This window comes from Leguminivora glycinivorella, chromosome Z, assembly GCF_023078275.1.
Source record: "Leguminivora glycinivorella isolate SPB_JAAS2020 chromosome Z, LegGlyc_1.1, whole genome shotgun sequence".
Taxonomy (NCBI): Eukaryota; Metazoa; Arthropoda; class Insecta; order Lepidoptera; family Tortricidae; genus Leguminivora; species Leguminivora glycinivorella.
Genome location: NC_062998.1, coordinates 15,579,499 through 15,597,092, shown reverse-complemented (window position 1 = coordinate 15,597,092; position 17,594 = coordinate 15,579,499). Strand labels below are relative to the sequence as shown.

The 17,594-nt window shown below is 36.3% G+C and overlaps 1 protein-coding gene across 1 annotated transcript in view; it reads left to right on the top strand.

Annotated features, from left to right (window-relative positions):
- Positions 1-3,475, top strand: part of LOC125240599 (ATP-binding cassette sub-family C member 4-like) — a 30,733-nt gene extending 27,258 nt beyond the window's left edge. Inside the window, exons 22-25 of the mRNA XM_048148551.1 lie at positions 153-275; positions 434-556; positions 1,526-1,686; positions 2,627-3,475. Of these exons, the coding sequence (XP_048004508.1) occupies positions 153-275; positions 434-556; positions 1,526-1,686; positions 2,627-2,894 (675 nt within the window). The 3' untranslated portion in view covers positions 2,895-3,475. The remainder of the gene's footprint in view (positions 1-152; positions 276-433; positions 557-1,525; positions 1,687-2,626) is intronic.
- The last annotated feature ends 14,119 nt before the right edge of the window (positions 3,476-17,594 follow it).

Genomic DNA, 17,594 nt, shown 5'->3' with positions numbered 1-17,594 from the left:
AAATTGATGCTACTATTTGTATTACATATATGTATTACGTATATAACTGCATAGGTTAGACCCTAAATATTTTCTTTTATAATAATTTTTAAATCATGAAACAAATTACTGTAAATTAAAACAGTGTTAGATATTCGTAATTATAATTTTAGGTCGGAGTAGTAGGCCGAACTGGGGCAGGAAAGTCATCGTTGATTTCAGCTCTGTTTCAACTCTACGCGACCGATGGCAACATCAAAATTGATGGTGTTAACATCAAAGATTTGTCCAAACAGGTAAATACATTTACTAATATTACTATTCATTAAATTGTCTCCAAAATAAATACTTATAAAAATCGGGATGATGGTGTTAGTATATAGTATTATTAACATGTTTTTTAAGACGTGTATTAATTTAATTAAAAAAACTTACCTCAATTTTTAATTTTCAGGCCTTGAGATCAAAAATATCCATCATTCCTCAAGAACCAATACTATTTTCTGCTACATTGCGTTACAATTTGGACCCGTTCGACAGCTACAGCGACGACGACATCTGGCGAGCCTTGGAGCAGGTAGGCACTCATGTTCATTTTCCATTCGAATCACGCATATTTTGGAATGACCCCACATACCTACCACGTATTTGGCATTAATCTTGTGCATATACAAGTAGTATAGGTAGAACGCATGGTCTTAGTATGTATTCAGATAGATGTAGTCGGGTAAAAGTTACTAAATATAAGTAAATATATGTTTACCTATTATTTTTATAAGACATCCTTTTCTTATTTAGCATTCAGACATAATAAGAAGTATATTTTTTCTTCCTAAATATGAGACAAATCGTCTAACTCGGCCAACCCTCCACACAAAGCCAAACATTTTTTCTTCTACCTTTTCCTAATCAGGACACTGCTAATACCAAATTTGCCCTTGAACTAATAAAAATAGTTATTTGTTTTACAAGGGGGCAAAGTTGTTGTTTAACCGCTCGTGCCAATATTGATACCCGAGCAAGCGAAAGATTCCAATATTGAACTGCGAGCGTAGCGAGTGGTTCAAAAAGTGGAATCTTGAGCGTTGCGAGGGTTTCAAGGCACGAAGGTTAAACAAACTCTGCCGCCGAGTGAAACACACAATTTTTCACCACACCAACACGAACAAAATACTGACTATAAAACATAGAACTAAATTAAATCTATCAATTTATTCAATATTGATGATTCAAAATCATCATTTATAGGTAAATTCTACCAGCCAGCTCAAGGTGTCAAGTAAAAATTTGTGTGAAATTACTTTGCACTTTTGTGGATAAAATGCAATTTTGCTATCTGTTTTCGAATAGCAAAGTGAGCCTTTATCAGTTGGTGTGGTGAAAATGATTTTATTCATCGTCTAAAGATGGACATTCACTTTTCCTTTTGACAAAAAGTTTAAATTGTATTGAGAGATTTTTGTGGATTGGATCATTTTGCTTAAACTACGTTCAATTTATATTGATGATTTTTTTTGAGTTGTGTGTTGGTTAATGTGTTTGATAGGTAGAGATGAAGGACGCGATATCGTCGCTGAGCTACAAGGTGGCGGAGGGCGGCAGCAACTTCTCGGTGGGGCAGCGGCAGCTGCTGTGCCTGGCGCGCGCCGTGCTGCGCTCTAACAAGGTGCTGGTCATGGACGAGGCCACCGCGAACGTCGATCCTCAGTAAGTACAATACGTGATTATTGATTATCCGTCTTTTTTTCCGGCTATATCAGCAATAATTTTAATACGTTCACTTTCTTCAAAGTTGCTAAAATAACGATTTTATAATAATAGTTGCCGTGACCTAATTGACAGTGGGTCACTGGTCAGTGAACCTATACAACAAGCAGTAGGGCGCTGTTAAACAGTTATAGTTCAATTAAGTAGGTCAATATCTGAAATAGGTATTTACATTTCAATATAATGAGAGGTCCGTAACTACTCTCTAGAGCCGCAGCAGCAATCAGTCTAATTTGTTGCGATCAGCTTTAAGTTGTGGCAAAGAGGATTGAGTATTATAGAGAGTTACTGTCGAAGTAAAATGTGTAATCACAGTGCATAGGCTGCCATCTCTTGACACAGGCTTGAAACTTTTGAACCTCAGTTTTGACAATTTGGGCCATATTCTTAGCTCAATATGTTTTAAAATGTCAAATATTAATATTAGCGCCATCTAGCTGAGCGTACCCCAAAGGTATAATGCCATCTCGGCCATCACTGAGAGAAATTTGTATTGTGAATTTAACAAGTTCGACTTGTTGCGGTTTATCCGTTTGAATCAGCCAAACGTATGTTTAAAACAATATGCGTCAGGTTGTTTTTATAAAATCGACTTGTTGATTCAAATATATTGCCGATTCAAATGACAAGTAGCTTGTTGTTTGAACCAAAGAGCACGTAGGCGCTATTTTAACCAAAAAACTTGTTGAACGAACATGAAAACTGGTTGTATTTTTTCTCAGTGGCACCTTACCTTTTTCTGTGTGGTACTGAGGTACGTTTTTTTCTTAGACTTTATCTGTCTATACGGAATTATATATGTCTTTGGTTGTGGATAAGTGGTTTGGCTAAGATAGTAGCTTTAGCTTAGCTTTATACATAATTCGGTATTTATTTTTAGAACGGACGCGTTGATCCAGTCGACGATCCGGCGCGTGTTCTCGGCGTGCACGGTGGTCACGATCGCGCACCGGCTCAACACGGTGATGGACTCGGACCGCGTGCTGGTGATGGACAAGGGCCGCGTGGCCGAGTACGACTACCCCTACCTCCTGCTCAAGAACCCCAACAGCCTCCTCAACTTCATGGTCAAGGAGACGGGAGAGATGGGCAGGGCTCTGCATGACATGGCCAAGACTAAATTTGATAGTGACCATCCCTCTACATAACTCCCCTACATTCCCCTACGTCATTTGTGCAGTAAATTTTTGCTAAAATTTGACACACGAGAAATTCAATTAATAAATTTCTTTTAAAAATCACCGAATAGTTTGAGGACTTCAGCACAATTTAATACTTTGCTTGTGTTACAGGAAACAGGCGGTATTAGGTAGGTATTAGTTGGTTTCAGAACAAGTCAGTTCAGCTTACGGATGTCGCTATTCATTCCAATATTTACTAAAAATATAGGTTTTATGAGGGTGTAAAAGTAACTACAGATGAAAGTAGTGCGAAAAGTTTTCCTTCGTATTTTTACGGAAACGTACGAACGTGTCATGCTATTTCAGTCTCAGTAGGTACAAGTCGTACTGACTTTGTCTGAGCTAGCATGACAAATACGAACTTTTCCGGAAAAATACGAAGGAAAATCCTTTCACACTACATCTGTAGACGGACTTTATTTTTTTTTGTTACTGCTCAATTCCTACTTATAGCATAGAACTAATTAATTAGGTACTTAAATGTCACTCACAAACACAATAAACTATTAATAAATTATCACAGTAATAAAAAATATTCGAATAAACTCTGTAAATATTTCAATGATTTTCCAAAAAATCTTTTATCTGTTAAGTACTAAGTATGCGGTATGAATTATTTATCGAATTTAAGAGGAAATATGAAACACGCGTAAAATATTGATTGTTCTCGAGTTGTAGACGATCAAGGTTTGCGTCAAGGTACTTACATACAACACTTACTGAAAATCCTCAACGATCGATACCCCTGACGCGGTCGAGTGATGCTTTATCACTCATATCTTTAGTATTATATTCAGTATGCCTCTCGGCCGACTGTTTCGTTATAAATAAATAACTTGTTAGCAAAATCCACGCTATTTAGGCAGGTCCTATCCATACTAATATTATAAATGGGAAAGTGTGTGTGTCTGTTTGTTTGTCCGTCTTTCACGGAAAGACGGAGCGACGAATTGACATGATTTTTGAAGTGGAGATAGTTGCTGCTCTCCATCCCTTGAGAGTGACATAGGCTACTTTTTGTCTCTTTCTAACCCCCCACTTCCCTAAAATGGGGGGTGGAAATTTGTATGGAGTATTCCGCAATTTAAAAATTTAACGCGAGCGTAGCCGCGGGCAAAAACTAGTATTATTATAAGTTAGGTTAGTGATAGAGAGTAAATTGCAGATACGCTCGTTTAAAATTATTGGTCTCTGTGACAAAATTTGACGCATTGTCCTTGTAGGGCTTGTAGGTAATCCACGATATACATATGTATAAGTTTGAAATAATTTTCACAGCCTCGCCACTTCAGATGTTATTTTAATATGTAAACAATCATGATTTAATTTATTTTTACATATTTAGATCGATTCTTACTTAGAATAGAAGAAAGGGAAATGCGGGCGGGTATATAAGTACCTATTTATTAAATACAATATTCCGTATGTTGTGCTTCTGGTTCAAATTTTTATATAAAAAAATGTTTCAATTTCATTAAAGATTACCCTGTGCATACCATGAACACGTAAGTAACCGTAAGTTCATCGTTGTTTAGAAAGTAACGCTCGTTTTGAATGGCACTTTTCCATTCAACTAGACCAGATGTTCATGGAACAGTCACCAGCATACGTATATGACTATGAACGGCCGTGACAACATATCCGATTCTCTATAGGGGCCATAAGTATATGACGACATATTCCCGGCAAAAACATAGTCTCTCTTTCTAGCGTCTCGCGAGCGTAGCGTCGGGCCAACTGTATGGAAAAAGACGCCGCGTCGCGTCGGCGCGGCTTAGCCATACAGTTGGCCCGACGCTACGATCGCGAGACGGTAGATGTGGGAGGGTCCTTATCCGTATAAATATCTGATCGGGTCGCTTAAAAATATTTGTTTCCTTATAAAAATCTAAATTACACTCTCACTCGCATAATTATCTATCCATTGTTAAAGCAAATATATATCTTACGGGCTAGAAATCATTAATATGTAATTAAAGTGCAATAACAAACCCTACTTTAGTTGCCTTAGAGCGGTAAATTGTATGAGGTGATTTGACATCTCACGAAACACAGAATACAGAATACAGAATTTATTGATAAAATAAAAGTACATTTTACAAGTCAAAAATAATATACAAAATTTACAATAATTTACACAATTAAAATTTAAATATCATTAATATAACACAATTATTTGCTCGTTTTTTTTTTTTGTGCAATTTTGGGTCAACGATCTTTCGATCGATCGATCTTTGGTTGGTTGTTATTATACACATAAATTCACACGTGCAGTATTATATTGTCGTTGCATATGTCTGTCTCATCTGTTCTTAAACAATGAGAACTAAACTTATTACAATTATTACAAATCTGATATCAGAAGCCTTTTTACAAGCTTTTATTCAACTTGCCTTGTTAGTTTGGGTCAAAACGTAGAAGCTAAATTTGACCCACTTTCCGGTTTCCGATTGAGCTGAAATTTTGCACACATATGTAAATCACGTGACAATGCAATATTATGGTATCATGGAGGTGATCTGATGATGGAGCAGAAAGGTGGTCAGAGGAACTCTGTTATGAAACGTCGTATCCCCATTGAGTAAGGGGTTTTTAGAAACATCTCGGAGAGCAATAGATGATTGTTGAAAGAAAGGTACAGTCGGCTAAGGTAAAGCTTGTGCCAAAAATGAAATTTTTGCGAAAAAAATTTATTATAAATTGGGAGGTGTAATTTTTTATTATCTCTGCATTTCATTGAGAAGAAAAACCGGCCAAGAGTGCGTCGGGTCACGGTCAGTGTAGGGTTCCGTAGTTCCAGGGAAAATAGTATATTTAGGGGCATGAAAATGTCTGTCAAAGTTAGCATTTAAATTTGTTGTATTATTTACTCATTTTAACTTTATTTTTGTGTGAAATTTTGCTCAGAATTTGTTCGTTATCCTTTTGAATGTAGTGTATACCTACACTTCTAAAGTTTATGTTCCATACATACTTACTACAATTTTCTTTTCATTGACAGACGATTTCAATTTCAATTTTCAATTTCAATTTGATGGATAAATATCCGTGGCCTGAGGGGTGAATAGGATCAGGAATGGGGGGAATCGGGTCGCAAAGGGGGTGAATAGGTTTACGAAGGGGTGATTAGGGTCGGAAGAGGGGTGAATTGGGATGTGTGGTCAATGGTTGTCAAATTGTATAAAAGATATATATAACTTACCTAAAGTGATGTTTTTATGAATGACCTCTCTGTATATGGACGCAATTTATACGTCAATGTATTGCTTCGTAGTTAGACTAGATACAAGAAATCAACATTTAGAAATGTTAATTACACTTCTGTCAACCTCCACGTTTCACCCATGATTGCTATAATATAAATGGATTTACTTTAAAATAAAAATCATAAGTATGAAACTATTACAACTAGGGAAGAAATAAAATTATTTTATTAAATAATTTTTGATTTGTTCTTTTTCAAGTTTATATAAATAATAAATTCTCAACTCGCTCAAAGGTTGAAAGAGACACCTTATAGGGTTCACCTTAGGGGGTTCGCCTTTGTACACCATAATTATACTGTATTTATATGTCCTAACTTGTCTTATGTACAATAAAGTGTTCACATACATACATACATAAGAATATTGTATTGTATTGTATTGTACATAAATTGAAATAGATATCATACACGAAAGAAAAAACGACAAGGCCTACTGATGGCCGAGCCGGGAATCGAACCCGGGTCTTCAGCTTACGCAGCTAACGTCATTACCACTAGGCCACCCGCCCGCCGTGTGGTACCCAACGAAATTTCTCTAGTGTATGTTGTCTCTGATAGGCACATTTTGACCACCTCGTATATGAATCTTATAAGGCCCATTTGCACCAACCACTTAACTCAGGGTTAGTGGGCTGTCAACTGTCAAATTCCATGTAAAATAGTGGGTTAACCCTCAGGTTAATCCTCCATCTTCGTTGGTGCAAGTGGCACTTAGAGGATTACGGTATAGCGAGAGACATGGCGGGTTCGATTCCCGGCTCAGCCACCAGGGGGCCTTGTCGTTATTACTTTCGTGCGTGATATCTATTTCAATGTATAAGCATGAAAACGGTTATGACTTTATTTTTAAATAAGTAATTTTTACTGATAAACTTTTTTTGGCATTTAATTTTGTAAGGTATGCTCCCAGCCGAAGATCAGCGCTGATGAAGAGGCACCAAAGAAAACACGTCCGTTCCATACAAGATTTATTAGCAGAGAGCGAAAATATAAACCTACCCACAATCAGTCGGTGCCTATAATTACTAAACTACCCACATATGTCACAAATTTATTTCAAAAAAACTTAATGTCATTATCAGTTTGCCGTTAATATTTGTGGGGTTTGAAATTGGACCAGAAGTGATATTAAAAAAAAAACTATACATTTATAATGGCGGCTGCTGCTATGCAGATAAGTTCTCGTGCGTCGAGTTTTACCATCGAGGACATCTGCCAAGCGAAGCAAGTGCTGTGCCAGTCCCTGGGGATCGTCGGCACATATGTACCTCACCGGAGAGGTGATGAAACCGGGGAGAAGACCCTTCAAGACATTAAGAAGATCCTGAAGGAGTATGAAGACCGGATTCCGGAGTTTGTAGCGACGGATACCATCCTGCCGTCATGTGAATCATGTGATCCGGATCGTGTTGATATTCGCTGCTTGGTTAAGGAAATCGTGGCCCTTAAATCAAGTCTAGCGGAAGTTAAAGTTAAGTTTGAAGCCAGCCTAATCACAATAGCCGAATTACGCAATGAAGTCTCTACTTTGCGTAATGCTCCAATTCGGTCGGCGGTTTCAAATATTATTAATAATGATATTCGGACTGACACTAGTGCTAAGTCGGTCAGTATGCGCGATGCTGACACGCTGAAAAGTTCAGCACGTGCCGCCGCTCCGCGCGCGCCCCCTGCGCGCGCGGCTGCCCCCTGTGACCTCGAAACCACGTCAGCGTGATTATGCTGGCGTTGCAGCCGGTCAGCTCGTCGCAGCCAGCCGGGTCAATGCACCTAGTAAGGGGTGTGAAGAACCACTGGAAGAAATTTCCTCCCGCGCTAAAGTAGATAAGGAGGGATTCACACTGGTGGAACGGAAGAAGAAGACGCGCAGGGCACCTCGTAAAACTCTGTGTGGCACCGCAGAGCCGGTTAATTCTGGTCTACGAGTTGCAACTCCGAGTAAGGCGCTCTACGTGTCCCGTCTTCATTACTCCGCCGTGGCTGACGAGGTGGTGGAGTACGTTCGCCGGAAGACTGGCTACACGCTGAGGGTGCACCAGCTACAGTCGCGTCACTATGTGCACTTCAGCTCGTTCGTAGTGCGCGTGCCGCGGCCGCTGCAGGACACCATCGCGAGCGCAGACTTCTGGCCGAAAGGTGTAGTTTTTCGGCGGTTCCGGGGCAACCTGCCGAATCCTACACCGGGGCTAACGACGCAACGGAGCCACGCTGTTCCGTCATCGCCCAAATCAATTGTTTAGTCATAATATTTTTTTCTTTGTAATGTTTTTTTTTTTTACTGTTCTTATTTACTGTTTTTTTTTTAATTTAATTTCATGACGCATTGGATTATCTGTAATGTCATTGAAATATGTTTTCAAATAAATAAATAAATAATTATAACCTTTTGAATTTTGGAAGTCGGTTAAAAAATCTGGCCAAATGAGAATCTTTTTTCGCACAATTGTAAAACTAAATTATCTTTACTAGTTACCTCTAACATACTAAATGAAATGACATCTATTGCGAATTAAGTAGTTTGCATAAATTAGTAACCCAATTCACCTAGAGACGGCGCTGCACTTTGGGCTACTTAGTATAGTACATCGTTTTCTGAAGATTTTGGGTTCATGGGGTCGGAACGGGTATGAACTACCGTAATTTGTGCTGAATAGGACCAAAACCGACTTTTGAACGTCGATAGCACTTTTTTTATATGTTCCATGCTAATTTTTTACACAAAAAATCTTCCAGCGGTGTGAACTTCGGTTTGTCTTTGAAAATATGTCGTTTTATTTAGTAATTTTCGCTCACCCTAACGTTGGGGTGAATAGGGAAAAGTGCTAGGGTTGACCCTTTTGGACTAACAAACCTGACTAACTAATATGTTATGAGTAGTCGGTTATGTATTAATAAAATAAATTTATCGAAATCTACACATATGACAACCTTAAACCAACCTTTATGAATGGTGCTCTGACGCAGTGAACAAGTAAGTATGGTCGTGGGCAGTGCGGATAACGTGTTAAAATATAAGCATAGTTTGTTGCTATTTTTCATGTTTAAATAACTTCTAAACTAACGTAGTGGTATTCAAGTAAAAGGTTCACAGTGAATATTAAGTAGCTTGCCAGAAATGGGTTTCTGCTTAGCTATACCTACCATTGTAAGTATTGAGTTTTGTATCATAAAGTCAAACTAGGCATTTATTACTAATGATTTACTATGTGGGGAGTGTGGGGTGCCTTTGATCACTTGCATAGGGTAACATTGACCATAATGACACATAGTTGATTATTGTCTGATTATGTCACGGTACTTATTGAGTTGAGGCAGATAATTTGATCTCTTCGTGTGATAAATATTGAAACAATTGCAAATAAAGTTGGTTTTTCGAAGATGGTAGGTAATTTTTATTTTTGATCAAAGTAACCCCAAAATAGCGTTAAAGAGTTGTAATATTTGACTGTGCGAACCGTTTTTTTATCTTTTCTTGAGATAAAATACTTTTGCAAGGGGTTACATTCGATTACCATTTAAAAAAAACATAGGGTATCAAAGTAACCCCAATGTCAGTTTAAGTTTGATCTCATAGTTTTTTTTTCTGCGTACATTATTTTGTTACTTTTCTAGATTTTAGCAGGAAAAGACTAAAAAAGTTGATGGTCCCATTTTTTTTTCTTTCTTTACAGTTAATGGATAAAAATACCCATTAAATGTAGCAGCTAGCTATAGCTACCCATTACATGTAGAAGCTAGAGAAGTTTAAATTCCCAAATTGGTCAATGTAACCCCAGTTTACGGTAGACACCGTGAATCTATTCTAATAATTCTCTATTTATTTGAAAGAAAAATCGTTACGATACTAAAATATGCAATCTAAGATAAAAATGCTTTTCATATATAGTTACAAACTAGTTCAGAATTTTTTTTCGTACAACTTTTACTAAATTGGTCTACCTATCAAGTTCAAAATAATTTTCCTAGAAAGTCTTTATAAAGTCCTGCTTTTGAGATTTTTTCATATTTGAGAAAACAGCCCTTATTGCCTGAAATACGGCAGTGATATTGACATTGACATTTGCTTTTTCGTATTTTAACTGCACTGTTGTATTTTTTGCCATGCTAATTTGAACCTTATCTCTGAGCGATGTTTTTTAATTTTCAGTCACGTCACAGATGTTTATGACATAACATCTAGGTATTTAGACATTTAAAAAAAACTACAAGGGACTTTACAGACGTGGCGACTGCAACTGGTACAGGGCCTAATAAGCTATAATTTAAAATTATATTGTGATTGTTATATGTTTTTTTGTGTTTTATTTATTACCAAGTATGAGTTTCAACATTTTCAACTCAAGAAACTGAAATTTAGAGAAGAGACTCGGAAATTGGGTAAGATAAAGAGTCTGATGCAGATGGCGATGACGGTATTGGGATAAGATAAGATATGCGTCGATATTCCCTGTCTTTCTTTGTGTCTCTGACTTGACTGCTGCTAGCTGTACTATATTCATTAGGTTTTTATTTTATACACATACTTTATTTTGTATCAAACTAAATGATAAAAAAACCTAACGACCAAAAAGAATAAAGAAAATATCTGATAGTCTTTAATACAACCCGCATATATACGTAATGCACAGCACAGGCCTCTGAAGACCTGCAGGGCAATCATAGTCGCGCAATAAATGATAAAACATCGGACCGTCCCTATTGCACTTACAAATAGTGTGATAGAGCTGAATGTTTTATCATTTATCACGCGACCATAATTGTCTGCCTGGAGGTATCGGCCTTCACACACGACTTTGAATAATGTTTGCGGGATAGGCAGGCTGACGATTTTTAATCTAAGTATAGAAAAGTAACGCAAAATGAAGTGCAAAGTAATTTGAAATACACCTAGATAAACAATCAACTGAGTAAGGAACGTTATCTACATATTTAGGTAAATGATGATAAGGAAAGCTAGATGATGCGTATTTTTTCTCTGTCTTCTTGTATGCTACCTTTTTTACAGTTTAATTTCTCAAAGGAGGTCAGTAGTTCACTACAAACTCAAAATAACACTCTTGAAAAAAATTATGGGTCACTGACCTTTCACAGTAAATTGAGGTAGTGTGAGTGAAGGGTGTTTGTGTGTGTAATGGGGTAATTTGACAGATTCTGAAAATTCTCCCTGCTCTACCCCCTCTTAAACATCAAACTGATGAAATTATGACGTTAACATTGCAGAGGCAGGCTATCAAAATCTTAGTAAACTTATCGTGGACTGACTCTACCTACATTCTTATCACTGTATTCAGATAACGAATACATTATTAGATAATTTTCATCCATTGTAACCGATTAGTATTTGGGTTTTCGAATAATGGTCGATAGAGACTTTAAATGAAAATGCCCTTGTATGGAGGGTTAATAATTTTGTGGTATTCTTTTACTGTTCACACTGTGAACATTTTAACCCCTCAAAATATACCTACTTACATAATGTCATACTTTCCTCATTATTAGTAGCAAAGAGGATCGAGTATTATAGAGAGTTACTGTCGAAGTAAAATGTGTAATCAAAGTGCATAGACTGCCATCTCTTGACACAGGCAAGGCTGCTTTCGAGAAAAACGTCAAAATAATGTAAAATTGATAGTTTTAGTCGGTGAAATACTACACTATCCGTTATCCAATAGATATATTTAATTCAAGTTTCAATTAGAGCATCTTATCATCTTGATGCTTATCAGACTAGATTTTAGAAAACTAACTCAGTAAATTAATTATGAATTTTTCTCTGATGCACGTTTAGGAAAACCCGCGTATAGCGCTGGATTAGTCGATCTTATTTGTAAAATTTGGACAGTTTGGAATATTGAAACTGCTAAATTTATAATACGTATATCCTGTACTACAAACTTCTCAGACTACATTTTTATTATAAGGTTTTAAAAAAACCGGCCAAGAGCGTGTCAGGCCAAGCTCAGTGTAGGGTCCCGTAGTTTTCCGTATTTTTCTCAAAAACTACTGAACCTATCAAGTTCAATACAATTTTCCTAGAAAGTCTTTATAAAGTTCTACTTTTGTGATTTTTTTCATATTTTTTAAACATATGGTTCAAAAGTTAGAAGGAGGGGGACGCACTTTTTTTTCCTTTAGGAGCGATTATTTCCGAAAATATTAATATTATCAAAAAACGATCGTAGTAAACCCTTATTAATTTTATTTATAAATACCTATCCAACAATATATCACACGTTGGGGTTGGAATGAAAAAAAATATCAGCTCCCACTTTACATGTAGGGGGGGTACCCTAATAAAACATTGTTTTCCATTTTTTATTTTTGCACTTTGTTGACGTGATTGATATACATATTGGTACCAAATTTCAGCTTTCTAGTGCTAACGGTTACTGAGATTATCCGCGGACGGACGGACAGACAGACATGGCGAAACTATAAGGGTTCCTAGTTGACTACGGAACCCTAAAAAGAGTAAAAAAGGCTAAAACGAATTCAATTTTTTTCAGAAATTAGGTACCTAAAATTAAGTGACAATTTCTTTGAAAATCTACATCACATCGGAGTTATTTTCGTACAAAATTAATCTGCAACGTTTACTAAAATTGCTCTTATGCCTTAATGATTATAAATTTCTATTATATATTTTTGGCAATTTTTTGAAAACGAGCCTTCCCGTCACAATTATTGCCACTTCTGGACATTTTCTCGTATTTTGTTAGACTAAGTAGAAAAAGTCCTATAATATGTTATACATATATTTCGTCACTACTTTTAAAAAATCTCGTATCTCACGCTGCTCCTCAAAGTTAAAACGCAGTAAGTCTATATGCATTCCATACATACTTACTACAATTTTCTTTTCATTGACAGACGAAGATACAAGTTTTTTAGGGTTCCGTACCAAAAAGGTACAACAGGAACCCTTATGGTGCGACTCTGTCCGTCTGTCTGTCCGTCTGTCACAGTGTCACATTCCTAAATATCTCGAGAACTACTAATGCTATCAACTTGAAATTTGGAATAGTTATGAACATTGTAAACCTCTACAAATAGAAAGTATAATTTTTTTAAATATATTAATTTTAATTGTAGTAAATGGCCAAAATGAAAGGGGGGCAAACTGTAAATTTCAAGTTACTAGGTCAAGTGGGGTATCGTTGGAAAGAGCTCATATTGAACGTAAATAAGCTATTTTTTATAATTTTTTTGTTGTGGAAAAAAAAAGAATTTTGAATGAAAATGTAAAAAAAAATACCGTTCCCCCCCTTATCTCCGAAGTTTACCAACGAAAAATTATGAAAATTTTAGTAAACATTGGTTTTATGCTAAATATTACAGGAAAAATATAATCGTGTTTGTATTTTGAATACTTTTTTTTTTAATTCACAAAAAACTTTTCAGATTGTTACTTTCAATTTACCCACCCTTGCGGATGTATATCGTACTTCAAATTAATACGAGATGTTACGTAAACCATCTTCTGTCCAATAAAGTAAAAACTGTTTAAATCGGTTAACATTATAAAAATTATCCCTGAAAAACCAGGTCGCGAAAATTAGTTAGCAAATTGACCGGGAGATGGCGCTATACACAATAATACTCATTAGTGCCTATACTTTTGTCTTCTAGTCAAGTCATTAGAGTTATATGAAAATATGAGATTATTTTTACTAGAAAGAAAGTTTGTACGGAACCCTCGGTGGGCGAGTCCGACTCGCACTTGGCCGGTTTTTTTAAGTTTATTTAAAAGTAGTGACGATTTGTAAACTATTCTAGTAGCCTATTTGATACCACACACGGTATGATTAAGCGCTCGGTTGCGATTTCACTATTTTTCACATGAAAGCCCTATTTTTAGCTTGATATGATATGTGTTAAAATGACAAATATTAATATTAGCGCCATCTAGCTGAGCGACCCCCAAAGGTGTAACGCCATATTGGCTACCGTGCCTACCGTACCTTTTTAACCGCCTTCCAAATCTCAAGGGAAGGGGTTCTCAATTCGTCTGTATTTTTTTTTTTAATGTTTGTTCCTCGATTTCTCCGTCGTTACTGGACCGATTTTGAAAAATTTTTTTTTGATTGAATGTATATGCATACAGATTGGTCTCATTTTTCTCAGAACCCAGTTCTGATGATGGGATCCTGGAGAAATCGAAGGAACTCCTCATATCTGAAAGGCATACATATGCTGATTTTTGTGTTTTTAAAGGAACAGCATGCATTTACGTACGGAACAGTGACATTTGGTGCAGTGGAACTCCTGATGATGGTCAGAATGGAACTCCTCAAATCTGAACGGCACACTTATAGTGACTTTGGTATTTTTATAAGAACAGCATGCACTTACGTCCAGAACAGTGACATTTGGTGCAGTGAAACTGCTGATGATGGTCATAACGGAACTCCTCAAATCTGAACGGCACACTTATAGTGACTTTGGTATTTTTATAAGAACAGCATGCACTTACGTCCAGAACAGTGACATTTGGTGCAGTGGAACTGCTGATGAAGAGTGAGCCGCCCCTGGTTAGAGTTCCGTTCTGATAATCATTCTCATCTCTAAGTACTTCAGAATCATCCAAATTTCAAAATTGGTTCAGAAATGACGGAGATATCGAATAACAAACATTAAAAAATATACAGACGAATTGATAACATAATCCAACATTTGAAAGTATTTATCACCAGAACCTCAAAGGAAGGCGGTTTTTTTTTTCTTAAAAATTATTCTGTATGGTACCGAGGTAAGGTGTATTCGGGTAATGCCGTTAATCGGATAATTCCGAAATTCAAATGATAATCACCCGTGATTCCATAGTAATAAGGGTCCCTTTTCGGAATTTACCGACGGTTTTCGACGTTCGGAATTACCCGAGTACACCTTACGTTTTTTTCTTAGACTTTTTCTGTCTAGATGGAGTTATATTTGTCTTTGTTAGTAGCTAATGTTCTCATGAACCTGCGTTTATTTGCGTTTGTTTTAGTTTTATAAAATAGGATTTTGTTATATGTATTAATTGATATTTGTTATTAAATTATGAATAATAAATGTTTTGTTCATACATACTGTTGTTTTATTATTATTCATAATCATAACTACATTCTATAAGAGTTAATGCATTTTCTCGACTAGCCTAAGGTGTCCTGCTGGTACCTAAGTTAATAGTAGATTATGTTATAACTTATAAGTGAGCAAAATGAAGCATTTACGGCGAGGTGGTGTGAAAAGAGTGTCAAAAATGTTAATTTCGTTTCTCATTTTATAAGGGAAACATGACCGCAAACAGATACATGGCCGCAACAAACTCCTTGACCCTTTGGTCTGATGATTAGATTTGCTGATCTTTACACAGATCTAGTGTAATAGGCTCACCACCTTATTAAGTCCAAACCAAAGAGCATTGAATCACTACGTTTTAAGAGTCGGCACTCTCGAACAACCCTCGAACCGATTTATGCAGGCGTTTTTTCGACGGTCGTGAGGTCATGTCACTGCTACCAACACAAAGAAAAAATCGCTAGGGCTCGACCAACCCAGTCCCTAATATTTATCGATATCGATAAATTTGCGATATTTTGCAGTATGGCGATTTAACAGTAAATTTATAGTATTTATACATATATTTAAAAAAAATGTCTGGGATGGCTGTCAGAGGCGTATTTCAAGGATTTGGCGTTGGCATCCTGAGCCAGTCAGGATTACCGCCCCGTTAAGTGACGATAAAGTAAGAAATTTAAGAAAAAACGCTGCTTCGCTATTCTAAAAAGAGCCTGCCGCCTTTAATACGCCCCTGTATAAAATGAATAAAACAAAAGCAAAATATACTATTGTTAGATATTTGCTAAGTTATAGGACTAGTATTATACATTGGTGTAGTTGCAGGTTTGACAGCCTACAGTCCGAAGTCGTAGAGTGAGACAGAAACATTATAATAGCTCTCTGTCATTTGAGTAGATCGGCAATGTGCCTATAGTTTATCATATTGTTATTAATGTTAATGACTTTCTATTATTTTAAACATTGTTATTTTATTAAATATAATATATTATAACTTTTCCAAAAGTAGAATGTCATAGTATAGTTAAGAGCGCTATGACAAAAAAAGGCGATATATTGTAAAATGCACAATATTTATCGACAAAATTGTACACTTTACTCATACTAAAAGACAGTGAAAGTACTTGTTTCAGTTAGAACATCTTATTAACTGTCGGTTAAATAAAAAACATATGAAAAAAAAAGCTTTTTCAATTAGTAATGATTGTTTTTCTGATGCTCGTTTAGGAAAAACCGCGTGAAGCACAGAATTCGGAGCTCTTATTATGTACAATTTGATAAGATCACTCTCATAAATGAGGTAAATTTAAGTTCCAAATATCTTGTACTTAAGGCCCATTAAACAATATTTATCATTTAATCCTTTGAAATTGAGAAATTGAAAGTAAAACGAACTCAATTTTGTCTTGAAAATACATCGAAACAAGTGATCATTTCTCCGAAAATCTACATGTTATCGAAGTTATTTTAGTATATAAATAATCTGCACAATGTGCTTAAACTGCTGTTATCCATTTGTCGTTATAATATTTTATCATGATTTTTTGCCAATTTTTTGAAAACTAGCCTTCCTGTCGCTATTTTACCGGCGACGGACGCCTGCGATTTCAGTGCCGCGCCGGAGCTCGAGCAGGTAAGACGTATGTCGCTTTGGTCTCCGAGTTTTCATCGCAAACGTCGAGAATATTTATTGTTGTGTGGGTCGGACGCCTTGTTTCTACACGGGCTATCCTCGCATTGTGTGTGTGTAAACAGCGACCAACGAATTTGATCCTAGATCCGTAAATATTTGCTTTTGTAATACTTTGTTATGTTTGAATGTTAAAGTATTACAACGTTGTGATGATAAAAATGTGAAAATTACAATACGGTCAAGATGATAAGACACATCAAGATGGTACTCGGGATCTGATGATGGAGCCAGAAGGTGGTCACCAGTACCAGTGAACCATGTAAGTAAACGACTTCGTGTTTAGGCTCGTTGGGTTCGTCTCAACAAGACCTTTGACAAGAGGTGGTACTCAGGGTCTGATGATGGAGCCAGGTGGTGGTCACCAGTACCAATGAACCATATAACTAAACCCAGAGATGGGGAAATCGTAATCGATTTCGGATTACACGATTACTTGATTTTACTTTGTAATCTGACACTACTGGGTGTCAGATTACTTGTAATGTAATCAAGTGAAACGGTAAATTACCATTACATGTAAAGGAATCACTAATCATCTATACAATCATTACTATTACCAATAATTCGGAATCATAGTCGATTCAAAATAACTGAAATTATTGACTTGATTACTTTCAGATTACGAATATGTAGTACCTCAGATTGC